The sequence below is a fragment of the Mandrillus leucophaeus genome, unplaced genomic scaffold (genome assembly GCF_000951045.1).
Source record: "Mandrillus leucophaeus isolate KB7577 unplaced genomic scaffold, Mleu.le_1.0 Scaffold584, whole genome shotgun sequence".
Classification (NCBI taxonomy): domain Eukaryota; kingdom Metazoa; phylum Chordata; class Mammalia; order Primates; family Cercopithecidae; genus Mandrillus; species Mandrillus leucophaeus.
Genome location: NW_012106297.1, coordinates 296,542 through 312,184, shown reverse-complemented (window position 1 = coordinate 312,184; position 15,643 = coordinate 296,542). Strand labels below are relative to the sequence as shown.

Here is a 15,643-nt window from a genome sequence, read left to right as displayed (position 1 = left end):
CTCCTCCTCCCTCCCTTCCTCCCTTCCTCCCTTCGTGTGTGTTTAGAAACCTTGGCCCTGCAGTTATAAAGTTATAAGAGACAAAGATTTCTTTTGGGTCACCATTCTACTTCATCTCCCTTTTGTGTTGGAAATAAAGCCCTGAGCTCATTTTTTTCTTTCTCCAGTGCACTTAGAAGCAAGCAAGCAACCTTATTGTACTCTCTATTTTCACTAAAATAATCCATGAGAGGAACTGAAGCCCACAAACATGGATAGAACCCATGATAGACTGGAACCTGTGCTGGTCTCTGTTTGAGTCAGCTCAGCTGCCATCACTAAGTACCAGTGACTGCGCAGCTTATGCAACAGAAATGTATTTTCTCACAGGTCTGGAGGCTGGGAAGCCCAAGTCAAGGTCTGGCAGAGTTTGGTTTCTGGTGAGCACTTTTTCTGGCTTGCAGGTGGCTGCCTTTCACTGTGTCATCACATGGTGGGCATAGTGAGAGATCTCTGGTGTCTCTTCTTATAAGGGCACTAATCCTATCAGATTAAGGTCCCATCCTTATGACCTCATTTAACCTTAGTTACTCCTTAGGCCTTATCTCCAAATGCAGTCACATTGAGGGTTAGGGCTTCTATGTGTACATCTTGGGGGAGACAATTCTGTCCATAGCAATCTTTCACCATCTGTAATTTTCCAACTTCAATGATGTAGGTCTCATGCAGGAAAAGCTGGGGTTCTTTGTTACCAGTGTAGACACACATCTAGCTCAAGGGTTGTAAAAGATGAAGATGGATCCAGTGGGAAGTAGAATGGCTGTGGGCCCACCATTGTCCTGAGCCACCAAGAGGAGCTAGCAGATAATGATGGGGTCTGTGACTTGCAACAGTACCTGGTACCCCTGCAGTGACTTTCCAAGTGTAAAAGCAATAAGGCTGCAGCTTTACTTATACTTTTCAGATCTCATGTTACATGTCTCTTGTGGCCTATGCTCTGAAACTTTCAGAGACAGGAAATGTAGTTCCAGGTTACCTAAGCGGACATAGTAGGGAGAAACTAGATCATCTAACACATTTAGGTCATAAAAGGAAAGATGAATGGAGAGTTATTGATGGAGTGACGTGATCTGATAGGTGTTTTTAAAAGACCAGTCTTGTAGAAAACAGGGTACAGCAGAGCAGGTGTGGCAGAGGAACTTGGGTAGGAGTGCATCATGTGACAGTGGTGGCCTTGCCTAGGATGGTAGCCCGGGAGACGGAGAGTTCCATTTTGATGGACTGAATGTGTACATTTTAGATGAGAGAGAAGTTAGTGAATCCCAGGGCTTTAGTTGGAGTGATTAGATGAATGGTAGTACAATTAATGTAGTTAGGAAAGACTAGGGTAGGAAAAGGGTTTGGAGGATCATTCAGTAGGCATTCAGGTATTCAGCTGTAAATAGAGACAGTCCAACAAATAATTGTTTACATAAGTAAGGCGTTTTTAAGACTCAAACGATTGCAAGTCCTGGGGTAGTTATTTCAGTGCTGAAGAATGGTTCAACAAAGTCATATATATAAAAGGTTTCAGCCCCCCTCCTCCCTCCCTTCGCCCTCCCTTACGCTTCCCCTCCTCCTCCCTCCCTTCCTCCCTTCCTCCCTTCCTCCCTTCCTCCCTTCCTCCCTTCCTCCCTTCCTCCCTTCCTCCCTTTCTTCCTGCCTTCCTTCTCATCCTCAGGGTGGTTGCCTCATTGTTGCAAGATGCTTGGCAAATCTCTGTCCGCATTCTGAGCATGGAAAGATTGAAAAATGCAGGCCAAACTGGCATGCCATAAAGACTACCCCTTTTAAAGCAATTTCCCAGAAGCGACACCAAGTGATTTCTGCTTACATCTTATTGGACAAACTGGAGTCACATGACCACTGCAACTAGACAGTTGCTAGAGAGCAGGAGATATGTGGTTGCGGTTTGGATCAACCATATGCTGGATGTGTAAGTCTGAGTTACTAGTTAGGGAGCCAAGTGAAAATGTCAGGTAGCCAGCTGGACAAATGGGTCTGTATCTTGGGAGTGTCAATCTTTGGCCTACTTGGCTCACCCAGATGAACTGAAATGTGAAATAAGTTCCGGTAAGTGTGCTGTTATCCTACCCTACAAAGCATGCTGCTGTGTGCACGTGTGTGTTTATGAAGGGAGAGTGGGGCTTGAATATGACTGCAGCCTAACAGCTAAGTCTGCCGCTGGGTTAATGTAAAGAATGAGAACAAGTTTTAGCGATGTGGAAGGCTTGCACATGCTGAGGCCAGCAGCCTGCTACAAAACTGGTCAGAGCCTTGACTGTCATGTGTGCTCGGAACTCAGATTGGGCTGTTGTGAATGTCAAAAAGATGTATACCCAGTTTGTAGATCAGAGGTAAACTATGACCTTGCAGGCTAAATCCAGCCAGGTTTTGTAAATCAAGCGTTACTGGAGCACATGTTTATGTGCTGTCCATGGCTGCTCTCATGCTAAACAGCAGACTTGAGTAGTAGCAACAGAGACCACATGGCCTAGAGGGCCTAAAATATTTGCTGTCTGTATCTTTATAGAAAAAGTTTGTTGACTGTTGATCACACTTCTGTTTAGGTTAATATCAGGTTAAGTAATTATACTGTAGGTAGACTTCATTTGGATTGAATGTGTGCGAGTCAAAGATTACCTATTGGATCTCTAATTTGCTCTCTTAGTTTCCTTCCTTTGGAGACCTTCCCCTTTCTGCTAGTCATCCTATCTAGGGTATCTGTGGAATGTGCAAGCTCAGAGGACTGTCATCGCAATATACAAGATGGAGGCTTGTTCCTCGCAGCTCTGCTCGATGTCATGAAGGAGGGCTTCCTCACTCTGTTGTGTATCCTGAGGGAACTTTCAGGGTTGGTGATTGATTTCATTGCCTACCTTTGCTCAACCACTGGCATGCTTGAGAATTTTCAAGGAAATGTTGTGAAAAGTACTTGGTTAAAGTCAAGATTCTGACTGGATCTTCTGGCTCCCCAAATAGGAATTTCCAAATCAAATACTGTAGTAACCAGAAGTCTGTTCCTACTAATGACTATGCAGTAGCTCATGTCTGGTCACTGTCCTGTCAGTTTCTATGCTTGTAGAATATTGGACAGAGGAAATGAGCAAAACTAATGTGGTTTAATTTTAGAAAGAAGCTCAATGGTCAGGGTCAGGTGTTGGAGTTGTTTACCAAAGTACTTAGTTATAAAAATGGGCTTTCTAAGGATTTAGGTATGAAGTAGATGTCTTGACTGTATTACATCAGCATTTCCCCAAGTGTTCAGTGAGATAATGTATGAGGGAAGAAAAGGTTTGGTATTAAATCTGTCAGAAAATGTTGGCTTGAATAAACTCAACCTGTTCACTGCTGAACTTCTAAGTTTCTTTAATTGTTAGTGTTGACAGAAAATCTTTAATAGGAGGACATGTTATGTAGTATTTTTCAAACTTGTTTGATCATAGAACACTTGTGACTAAAAACACCTTTACTAGACTAGTATTCTGTAGAACATTCTTTGGTAAACACTGATTTAGTCAATCACCTGGCTGACAGCTGGACTGTGGAGTGGATATTTTTTCCAGGTTTCTTTGAATAATGTGATTCTAGGTTAAAAATCCTTCAATCATAGCTCACGATTAGGCCTTCACTAGTTTAATATCACAGGAGATGAATTCACTTGAGATAAGATATAAAAAACACTGTTTAGGTAGATGAAAAAACTTATGTAGTGGGAGTCATGACAGGTAAGGTAGGACATGTCTGCCACTCACTAGCTGTCTTGTCTTAAGAAAGTTACTTAAGTTATGTCTGTCCTAGGATCCTGGCCTATAAAATGTGGTAAAATGTAATGCTACCTCTATCTCAAGGGATCTCATGATTGTGTGTCTGTTTATGTGTACGACTTTAAATTTAATCCCTGTTTTAGCTGTAAGGAAACAAATTTTAGGTTCTTCAAAAGGTTATGAAAAAATGTGAAAATTTATTGAGGCTGATTTTAGTGTAATATTGTTTTTTTATAAAATAATTTTATAAAAGAGTCCATCAAGATATTACATAGAAAATGCACACTAAGGTAATATATATATACACTTCATAAAAATAGAATACATCTTGGCAATTGCTTAGTCTATTACCACCATGTACAGTGTATTGACGTTTAACATTTATGTTAATTTGAACATATGAGATTTTTAAGAAACAAACCTATCCCACTGGTATCTTTAAAAATTGTTTTCATTGACAGGAAAATAAAAAATTCTGGAATGTAAAAGTTATGAAGCTAACTGGATGAAAGTTTATATTAAAATGTTAAAGTTCCATGCCCTGAACAACTGTTGTGAGGGCAAAGCGATTTTTTTAAAAAATTATTTTCATAAGTGGTTCAGCTGATCTCACAAAATCACTGAAAATAATATCCTTGTTCTGAATGTTCAGTCAAAATAAGCACCATTTGGGATCAAACAAGACTTCTAGTAACTGTACTATATTTTTAAAAATGAGTGGTGTTTTTCTCCTTAAAATGAAAATAGGTAAATCCTATTATATTGTACCAATACTTACAAAAATTGCCAGAAGTTATTTTATAAGCTTTGATCAAAATACTTAGTAACTAACTTTATGATTCTAAAAATAGTCAAATGCTCAAAAACTCTATTTGACTCTGAATCAGTTGTTTTTGTTTTTTGTTGTTTGGTTTGGCTTTCAGGAAAATGATCCTAGGTACTACACTACTATAAACCGTCACTGATAGGTCCTGTTAGATGTTCAGAGTAATCTTTGGGAAATAACTGCTCCAGTGTAATAAATAAAATAATAAGGGACTTTTCTAGACCATATCTAGACATATCATCTAGATATGACCATGGTGGGATCATGAAAACACCTCAGAAGTACCAAGGAAGGCACACAAAACAGAGTGTAGCACCATTTTCAAGTTGCCAAGATTGCAACTGTTCAAGAGACAGTAATCTGGAAGGGGGCTTGATTGCCATGATTAATGCGGTTTAAATATGTGGAATAGGCTTTGGAGAGTTCCTTAGTATGGATAGGCAGACACAGCTATATAAACTATGAATGTGGTCTGATACTCAATGGTCCCGTTGGCACTGTAGGATGAAGCTCGGACCCTCATGCGGTAGGTCTCTGCTTCTCGTAGTGGTCGTGTTGTATACACCACTCCTTTCAGGTTTTCATCCCTCAAAGCAAAAGGAACAGTCTGTTCCTCATCTATCATGAGGAAAGTTGTCCTGGGATGCATCACTCCATCCTGCGTGTAGGCAACCAGCCGGATTAAATCTTGATTGGTGGCTATTCCAAATGGGAGGGAGACTAGTTTGTATTCCAAAGCATATGGACTCAAGGCACATTCCAAATCATTGGGTGGACAGTTCTTGAGGCAGAATCTAAGAACAACAAACATGAAATACATAGTTATCTGGAAGCAGGAGGTGGCATGATGCAGGTGATCGTGATCCATGACAACTTTCAGGCACTGCATGCAGGAGGCAGCCTGGTTGTAAAAAGCGGTAAGACTCAGTCATGTTCTGTGTCACTAACTCAAACCAGACACCAGATGACTAGGAGAAGATGCTGGTGTGAAGTCAAATATCTATCTTGCAGCTCCATTAAAAGCAGAAGTGTCTGAGCCATTGAAGTAAGTATGAATGCCACAAGAGTATTTTCTTTAAAATGAAAAGTCAGTTTTGGAAATAAAAGCATCTGCATATATATATTGGAAACATGTACTTCTTAAAGAGGAATACAAACTACTTTTTAATTATATAATATCCTAACACTGTTTGAAAGGTGAAACAAAATATATTGATATTTTATTTTTCTAAAAATAATAAAAGGTCAATTAGGATTTCCGGTGGGGAAGGGGCACTTCTTTTGTAATTGTCGTTCACATTATTGTAGATTAAAAAGCTTTATTTTCTTTTACCAGAGCGCATGTTGGCTGCTTTTTGAGTCTGATGACTTTTAAATTGTTTGCCAGAAACCGATGGTAATCAAGAGGGGGAAAAATGCACAGAGGACCGTTTTATGAAGATAGGATTCTGCAGTCATAGTATTTTTAGAGGCTTTGTTAAGTCTGTATTTTCAATTTTCTCCTTCCTATTCCACATCTCATCAGACCAATCGCAAATAGGTTTTTGGTGGATTCTGGGCAGTCCACACTTGACTATGCCACAGTAACTTGATAAGCATTACCAAGAGGAAAACAAAGTGAGCTCCAGCCAGTATTTGATTTCAGAAACACCTTCCTATTAGCTGGACCTATCCAAGAGGAACATTATCACTTGTTTTCAATCACCCTGTTAACTTGGTACCTGGACAGAGTACAACATTTCTGGAAGGAAAGAGAAAATAGAATGGTAGTTTATTCAGAAAGCAGAAAAGCCTGTTTCAGACAGAAGGAAATATAAGCAAGATGATGTATGAATGGGCAGACGACTGACTCATCTTCGCTCATCTCCATTCTCAAGGAGTGGTGAGTCAGTGAAACAACAGAAAAGGTGCCTCATGGTGGGCTCTAAGTCTGCAGAGCCCTTACCACCCTGAGGCAACACAACAGACACGAAAAACTTGCTGCTGAGGCAGAACCCACCATGTTACATGTTATATGCTGGGAAGACTGCTTCAGGCAACACTGGCAGCCAAGAGTGAGCTTGGGTGGCAGTGGCTGCTGCAGGATGAGCTCATTTCCTGGCCACTCATTGAAGAGAATACTTACTGTCACCACACATCTTCCTGGAGTTAGTGACTTCCTGTGAGTTACACATGACAAGAGACAAAGTTTATGTTGGTCAAGGAGTGGGAGGAAGGATTTTCAAAAGCGTGTCTGGGATGAGAAGGCAAGACATACCCTGAAACAGGATCCCGTTGGTAGTTGGGCGGACAGGGTGTATCGATGCACTGGTAGCTTCCTCTCATGTTGAAGCACATGCGATTGGGCCCACAGTGTACATTCTGCTCCAGACACTCATCGATATCTAGGGACGGCACAGGGAACATGCAGTATCAGCAATGAGGGTGAGAGAAGGCCATCAGAGCAGGCACTGTGGATGTGTGACTGGAAGGTGGAGGGCTAGCCTTCTCCTCCCATGAATGAACTTGGTCATATCTAAGCTTCTTCAACCACAAAATGGGGATCATGACACCTGGTGGAGTTTTTTTCCCAGATTGCCTTAAGCACATATTTCTTTACGTGAAAGGACATCAAAAAATGAGAGCTATAAAAGTAGATGGGGAGATATTAAGAGCTCTCTGGTGTCTTTTATATTTGGGCAGTACCGTGCATTTGAGTTTTATAAAGCAAGTAATATTTTAAATGCACTATGAACAAACCAAAAATTTAAAGGACAGTTGTGAATATTTTTTGCAAAGTGAAGAATCTTCTTAAAATGTGAGTGATCCTTGCCTAGTGTTTTGTTTTATAATGTCAAATTTTTGAGTGGAAAATAGGGTCTTAGATATGAAAGGAGTCAAGTTATAAATTCAGGAGAGATAGTACAGGCTAGTCAGATCTTGAGAGAGACAAACAAAACAGGATCAAATGAGTGGCACAGACACCACAAAGTAAGCTGATCAAATGGAGCAGTTCACCTGGATCTATACTGTGTTGAGTCTATCCTCTGTTGTTATGGTAGTGGGATGCTCTCCTTAGGGTAATGGTATGGGGAAAATATGCAAATGAAATACTCTTTATTTTGTTGTTTTCTACACTAAGTTAAGTAGAAACATACTTTAAGTGCTTCATGAAAATGAGTGTTTTTGAGCCATGATTCTTAATTTGGGGTTTATTTTTGAGCATCAGGGGATCTGTAAATGAAAATGTTTGCGTGTGTGTGTGTGTGTGAGACAGAGAGAGAATGTGAGATTGATTGATGGATGTATTTTCTGGAAAGAGGGTCCATGGAGTACAACACAATTTTTAAGGAATTTTAAGATCCCAAAGGTAAGAATGGTATTTTTAGAGCAGTGGTTTTCATACTGGGGCATCCTCATTCCCCTGGTGATGCACGCATGTTTTCTAGCAGTATGAATGCAGGCGTATGTTCTAGCAGTATGAATGTTTATCTCAGAGGATAAACAGAGTAAGCATATTGGTAATAAAGACTGATGGTGGCAGGCCTTATTTTATCATGGCCACAAACCAATGGTCTTAGCTCGCTATTTTATTTTATTTTTTGAGATGGAGTCTCACTCTGTTGCCCAGGCTGGAGTGTAGTGGTGCTGTCTCGGTTCACTGCAAGCTCTGCCTCCTGGGCTCAAGTGATTCTCCTGCCTCAGCTTCCTGAGTAGCTGGGACTACAGGCATGCATCACCATGCCTGGCTAACTTTTGTATTTTTAGTAGAGATGGGATTTCACCATGTTGGCCAGGCTGGTCTCGAACCCCTGACCTTAGGTGATCCACCTGCCTCAGCCTCCCATTAGCTCGCTATTTTAAATTAGATTTCGGAAGTGAGTTGGCTGTCATGGGGACACTTAATAACATTTTTGTTTGAACAGAAAAATCACCTTCGACTTTTTCTGACAGTAGATCTGATTAATTTGACAAGAATACAGACTTTCATATATAGTGGCCACCTTCCATTAACCGAGGGAGTTAAACCTGCAGCTCTGAAGTTTTGATGAAAATATATTTAAAGCTTGTGCACATTAAGATAACAATCTGTATAACAGTGCCAGAATTCACATCCTTTACAACTATTTAAACTTATAAGAAACTTTAGTGGTTAATTTTTACAAGTATGAGTAAAGTATAAGGTTTTCAAAGTCTAAGTCAATTGGCTGCATATAGCATTGGTCCTGATATAAAAGAGGGAAAAGTGACAATTAAATGGACTGAATTGGTTCTCCAGAGGTGGGTCCTGAAGGTCAAATGCACTTCTATCATGGAAGCTGTGCTAAGAACAATGGGCATGTGTTACTATGACGTCACTGTACAGTAGTACATAACCTGGTAGTTGGATAATGGTATTTATATTGGGACTTGATACAAAAATAAGCATTTTAGATTTGGCTCCAAATATGTTGTTTTCTAAGGAAAACACAGACAATGTAATTATTTACTGAAAACAATAAGTCTGCACAAAGTAAAAAGATACTGGGTTAGAATGATATGGAGTAAATAACTATTTAGTTATACGTGCTGACAATGATGTAGTATGCTATTACTAGTATTATACTAGGATTAGTTTTCCTACAGGAATGAAACACAATGTGAAACAACTTTTTATTTCAGTTAAGTCTTGCCTACTGGCTCTGTGAAACAATTTCTAATTATGATTTTATCAGTCAGGAGGGCTTAATCTCCCTGACAAAATGAGATTGTCTCAGTAATGTGAAAAGCCTTCTAGAAAAATGTGAAATTCAATTAGCCTTATCTTCTCTCATTAAAAAATTTTCTCTTCGTATTCATCGTCCACATGAATTTTATCTCATTTTCATCATGAACTCTTGCAGAAACATGAAGCCAGTGGGCTGCAGGGGACCATGATAGTGGTGGTGTGGAGACTAGAAGCTGGATGAACATCAGTGTGCATAATAAGTTGTTATTTAGTAGTTACCTTATGATATATTTTCATTGGGTAAATATGAATCTATAAAGAAATATCAGAATCTAATATAGAAATATACACTTTCTATTAAAAAGCTTTCCTTAGTACTGAGGTGCTGGGCAGGTGGACCTCTTGTGTCTCTGGTCTATTACCCTCTCCTCAGGGGGAAGCACTCTCTCTAGAAATTCACTCACTCTACTCATTTACTCTACTCACTATTCTTAAAAAAAAGAAGACAGAAAAATAAATAGAAATTGTGTTGTCTTCTGTTCATGGATGATGTGATGTCTGGTTTCTATTAAATATAAGAAAATCACGATTGAAATGAAAGTGTTTTGTAACATACTGCTACAAGAAAAGAATCCCAAAATGAGCTGAAAATTTTTATATTAACAGCTTTAGAACATATGAATGTATTTGACCAAGTGCTTCTGAATATTAAAAAAAATAATTTAGGATAAACATACTTGAAACATCTGTCTTATAGAAAATATAAGTAATTTAGATTCTTGATAAACATGCATTGCATTTTTAAAACACGGATGAATAAGAGCACTCATTTTAAATGCAGTGCTCATATGTTTCCACATTTTTAGAAGTAGATTAGTGGTGCATAAAATTAGCATAAGGATCCTTTAGTTTCTCCTCTCTGCATCTTAGGCAATTCTTGATTGGTCATACTTTTTTTCATTTTGTAGTCTGGTGACTTTCACTTTTGACTAGAGTTTCTGTCCTTGCTCAATGTCAAATTCACTTTAATTTCCCTTTCATTATTGACATTTGTATCAGTAATTTCTAAATCTTTTAAAAAACCATATGCAAATAAAAAGCAGTCTTTGGTTCCTTATAAATGCCTCAAACACTTTCTAAAACTATAAAAAGAATGCAAGTTATTCTTTAGGGCAAAGAAAAAGGCATAATTGTTTTCTCTCAAGTCTTTTTAAAACCACAAAAATATGTAACCCATTTAAATTGCAAACATTTCAAGTGACACCTGTTTCTGATTTGTCCACGTTATTTTCCACTCTCTGTAGCACAACTGAAAGCTGAAGAATGTTTTGAACTAAGTAAGGGACAAAGGCAATTAAAAAAATAAACGGGCACAATTTAGAAAGGGAGAAAAATTCTTTAATGAGAATAAAATATAACCCTTTAAAATCTGGCTAAGGGGTTTTGCGTTTCAGTGGTTATTCCAAATGCTTCGATATCTGCCCTGTTGCCTTCCTTGGTGCCTGGAGTACCCAGAGGGGGTGTGGTTTTAGTGTGGGCATCGGCACTCCTTCAGGAAGACTCTTGGGTTGAAGAACTGGGAAAAGTGATCACATCTGGATAAAGTGCTCTCACCCCATCCTGCTGCCTCAGTGCAATGCTCCTGGTGCTCACAGCATCCCAGGAGACAAAGGACTATTCTAGACATATAGATCTGAGGTCAAGTCCTACCTCTGCTCTTGATTATCTAGGACATCAAGGCTCACATAATCACTCTGAGAATTAGTTTCAGAATGGGTACAAATTATCTAATGGGTGTCCATTAGAATGGGTGCAAATTATTGCCCTTGACATATTTATACTGCTGATTAAAATGAAATAACAGTTGCTTTGGAAAAAGATAACAATATGATTAAATAAATTATTCCAGCACTTCAAATCTGAGTAAAATTCTCTGCATGGGGTAGGTTCTTAAAAATGTTTGGTGACTGATGGCCCAAAGCAAAAGTTATTGCTCAACTTGATGTTTCATCTCCAGCCCACATGACCCAGTTGGGGCTCTCAGGGAGTGTGAATGAGTGAATGGGTGGGGTAGGGTGGTGTGGGGTAAGGTGGCAGTGCTCATGGTAACTAGGGTGAAGCTATTGTCCTTAATGGTTTTGCCTCCTGGAACTCATTTTCCATGAGCTGCATCCCAGCAAGTCTTTTGTGAACCCCATAAAGAGAAAATTCAATCGAAATTTGATTGCTGCTGATAAAGCACTCTTTCGGAGCATTTATTTGCTATACTTTACAAAAGGATATAATTTTCCATGACACAAATTAATACAATTCAAAAGCTTATTAAGACCTACATAATACTCCTAGATTTTGTCTACAAAATTCAAGGGTTTCTTAGAAGATTTTTAGGAGCTATACAAATTCTTATTTCTCCTTAATATAAGTACATGTTGCAATATAATCAACCTTACCAAATTACAATGCTCCTTTCACATTTTTGTGTAAAAAGGGAACTACTGAGATTGATTTTTTTTGTCATTGCTACACTTGTCTAAAACTGTTATAGAACCAATAAGCTATATTTTGATTTATTTACATGTCTGTCTCCACTAGCCTGTAAACTCTTAAAGGGAAGACTCTATCTTATTTATCTGTTTAAATCTTGCAATGCTAGCACATAATTGTTCCACATCAATGTAGACTCAACGAATGAATGAATCATTTAATTGACTACCAAACTGATCACTCTAAAAATAAGTTTAATAAGAGGGACCACATATAAAATAATGTCTAACACTTAAGTAAATTTACTGAGTAACCTTCTCATTTTTCACTTCCATTTTAGTGGAATAGTAAAAAAAAGTTTGAAGAGATCTATTCCCATTAAGGCTTAAAAAATATATAATATGAACTGGCTTAGGCATTTTTGCTCCTTCTAGTAAGACCGTTCCAAAAAATGTTTCTCAACTATTTTCTTTGCTTACTTCCTCTCCCATTGCTTCTCCTGCTTGCAAAAGCAATGTTTGAACATAATTCTGACCCATGGGAATGGGCAAGAAGGGGAAGCCACTAGGAGAATGATTATTCAAAAAAAAACTTCTCACACTCTGTTGGTTTTTAGTCAAGTTGCAACAATAAACATCCCAATGTTTTCTCACCTTGGCATGTCTTTCCATTGAGTGTGAGTTGATAGCCAGGTGGGCAGATGCATTGATAACTTCCAAAGGTATTCTTACACTCATGCTGGCAGACATCTGTATTTTCACATTCATCAATATCTGTTCAGGAAGACGACAGAGTTATCACCACACATGAAAAAAGCAGACATTGTGACAGAGCCAACTCTCATCAAGTTGTTGATATACATTAGAAAAACTTCTTGGTGATTTTATACTCGTGTGTTAAAAAATGCTCAGAGCTATTTTCTATCAAGTTTTTTTATGTTATAAAAATATTGAATATAGTACTATATACACATTACCATATTACAAAATATGGACATTTCTTCTATGTATAAGCATATATATACTGAAGTCCGAACCTGATCAATTTTTGTATTAGTTAAGAGAGAGATGACAGAGGAAACAAATGTGGACAGGATCCTAAACCACCAAAATATGAAACTCTTTAAGGAACAGTAGAAATTTCCTAAAATATAATGTTCCTATTGAGATTAATTGCAAAAAGGAGTATTTGTTTTTATTGTATTCAAATTTTGGCTCTCTTTCTCTCTCGCAGCAGGCCTATCCATGCATAGCTTTCCCATACATAGATATCATATGGAAATGTTTTTCGTTTTTGTGACAAAAAATATTCCTCACATTTTTTACACAATTTGAATGCACTAATGACAAGTACATACATATATAGTTGTGTTACCTTTGGCAGGCCATTTAACTTCTCAAGATCTCATTTATTCTTCTGTCAAAAGGGACACTTGAGACTATCTGCCCTAATTCACAGTTTTGCTGAAAGGTTCATATACAGTAATATGTGGGAAAGTAGTCTATAAAGGGCTATCTGCTATTATTAAACAAAGCCATGAAAATGGCAAGGAGTGTGAGAATATTTGATAATTCAAAATTAATTGATATTTGCTTTAAGGTATGTGATTTGGGAGGCTGAAAATTTCTTGTCCTAGTGGTATTTTGCTTTGACTAAAATTAAAATTTGCTCATAGTCTCTGATCATACACCAACCAGTGGAAGACTAGTTAACCCCAAAGTGTTGATTCTATGACTTATGTGAGTTTTTACTTCTTTAAAATCAGCTTTAACCTAAAATAACAGAAATGTAAATGATATTGAACTCCAAGTAGTTAACACAGAGGTTTTGCAAGTATGAATTTTACAGTGCCCCCAAGTGTGATTTCTGCATTCAGATGCAATGCAATGGTCATTTTTCCTGTTACGCTTTGGAATCAATTTCTTCAAAAACTAGACTTTAGCGCAAGTCTAATAAGATTTCATAGTGTTAATTTGAATCTTTCATAACTTGTCTGTCCCAGATAGTTAATGAAAAGCATTTGGTGTTTATTGCAAGTTGGTCTTGTTGTGTAGTTCCAAAGCTGTCTACAATCTTACGGTAAATTTCTTCATTAGTCCCAATACTATAAAATACCATATTTTAAGAAATGTTTAAGCCTATGAATTGCCCCCAAAGAAACTTAAATATCCAGTAATGGACTAACTATGCATTTTCACTTTAGATTCTCCAAGATTGACCCTTACTGTGAAATAGTGGCTGCCTCAAATAGCAGATGACTGAGGAAGATGATTATGATAACATAATATAGGTTTAACATAAACAGAAGACAGAAAACATTTATAAGACTCTACTGTGATGAAGCTGCAGTCATAGATAGTGATGAAGAAGTAGGGAAATGGGTTATTAATCAGGAAACTTTCTTAAAAGAACTTGGACCTTCTGATAATTTGGAAGAAACCAGCTAATGGTGTATAGTGTGGAGGGTGTGGTTTAATTCATTTTTCATAACACAGACGTTTGCGCAGGAAAGCAAAGGTAGAACAAAAGAAAGTGCTTGTCTAAAATGAAGGCTGAGAATGGGATGGTAACCTATCACCTAGTCTGTGAAAACCCTCTAGTGGGAATGACTGTTTGGAAGAAACTGAAAGGCAAAATGTCAGATGTTAATTCTGTCAATAAAAGAATAGTGAACAACTTTAATGAAGAGTCAGATGAAAATTGTGGGCATAAAAAATTACCAAAACTCAGAACAGTTTGTAGCAGATTGACAGTATTGTTTAATATACTAGCAAGAATACTGGAGTCTACATATTTAGCAATTAAACAGTATTTGACCACATGGGACAAAATGTAGACAATTGTTAATGAATGCATTAATGTTTGGTGGTAGAAGAAGTGAGCACTGTCAACAATTCTGGTAAGCTAATCACGAGGGAGAAGTTTCCATATCCCTTATATTAAGCTGCAGGTACATCAGGGTGAAAAAAGACAGAAAAGTGCTGGAAAAAAATATGAACCTAAAAAGCAAAGGGTAAAGTTTGAGTGTCCGGACGGACTGAGGGTCCAACTGAGTAGAGATGATATGGGAAGATGAATCCACCTAAGGTTTACCAAGAAGTACATCTGAGAAGATAATAACAGGGCTTGGGCAAGGGTGGAAAAAGAAACAACAAAAATTGAAGATAGAAGGAGAAGAAATGTTTAAAAAATATTTAGCAAAAAGCATAGTTAGGAGAGAGTAAGCAAAGTGTAGAACGCTTTCGAGAAATGTAAGAAAATGAGGCTTGCAGAGTGGTCTTTGAATTTAAACAATTTCTTTTTTCCCTCCCTCTTTACTTCCCTCCTCTGTGCTTTCTTTTTCCAGCTAACAAATAGTAAAACTAATTCCTGCTTGCTAATTCCCCTTGAGTAGGTCAATGACATGCAAATTGTAGATGTTCACAGAAAATTGAGTTAAATGAGTGACAGATGGTAATGTTTGCAACTTGAGTGAAAACAAGGTCTCAATTCTTAAGTTGGAAATTATACTTCACTTTGGCAAACAAATGAAATTATAGACTTGTGAATTTAGATAGATACTGAAAGCATATATGTTAGAGCAATAGAAGTAACTTAATTTTGTCCCAACTCATACTATCTTTTCAGTGACATACAAACATATACAATAATCAAACAGCAATTCCATGGGGACTGTGGAGCAACAGTCAATGGGATGTTGATTGTCATATAGAACAGTCAACTGAGAAGCTGAAACTTTCACTTTTAAACCACTGCTTTTCCATCAGTCCGATGTGGCTATAATCTGATGGCATATTATGTGGCAATTATGTGGCAATATTTACATCCTTTTTTAAATAAACTATATTCTGGATGCCACCG

The 15,643-nt window shown here is 37.8% G+C and overlaps 1 protein-coding gene across 1 annotated transcript in view; it reads right to left on the bottom strand.

Annotated features, from left to right (window-relative positions):
- Positions 1–3,962: 3,962 nt before the first annotated feature.
- Positions 3,963–15,643, bottom strand: part of HMCN1 (hemicentin 1) — a gene marked incomplete at its 5' end in the record, with an annotated part of 290,930 nt that continues 279,249 nt past the window's right edge. The window contains 3 exons of the mRNA XM_011999163.1: positions 3,963–5,405; positions 6,869–6,995; positions 12,436–12,555. Coding sequence (XP_011854553.1) covers positions 5,039–5,405; positions 6,869–6,995; positions 12,436–12,555 — 614 coding nt within the window. The remainder of the gene's footprint in view (positions 5,406–6,868; positions 6,996–12,435; positions 12,556–15,643) is intronic.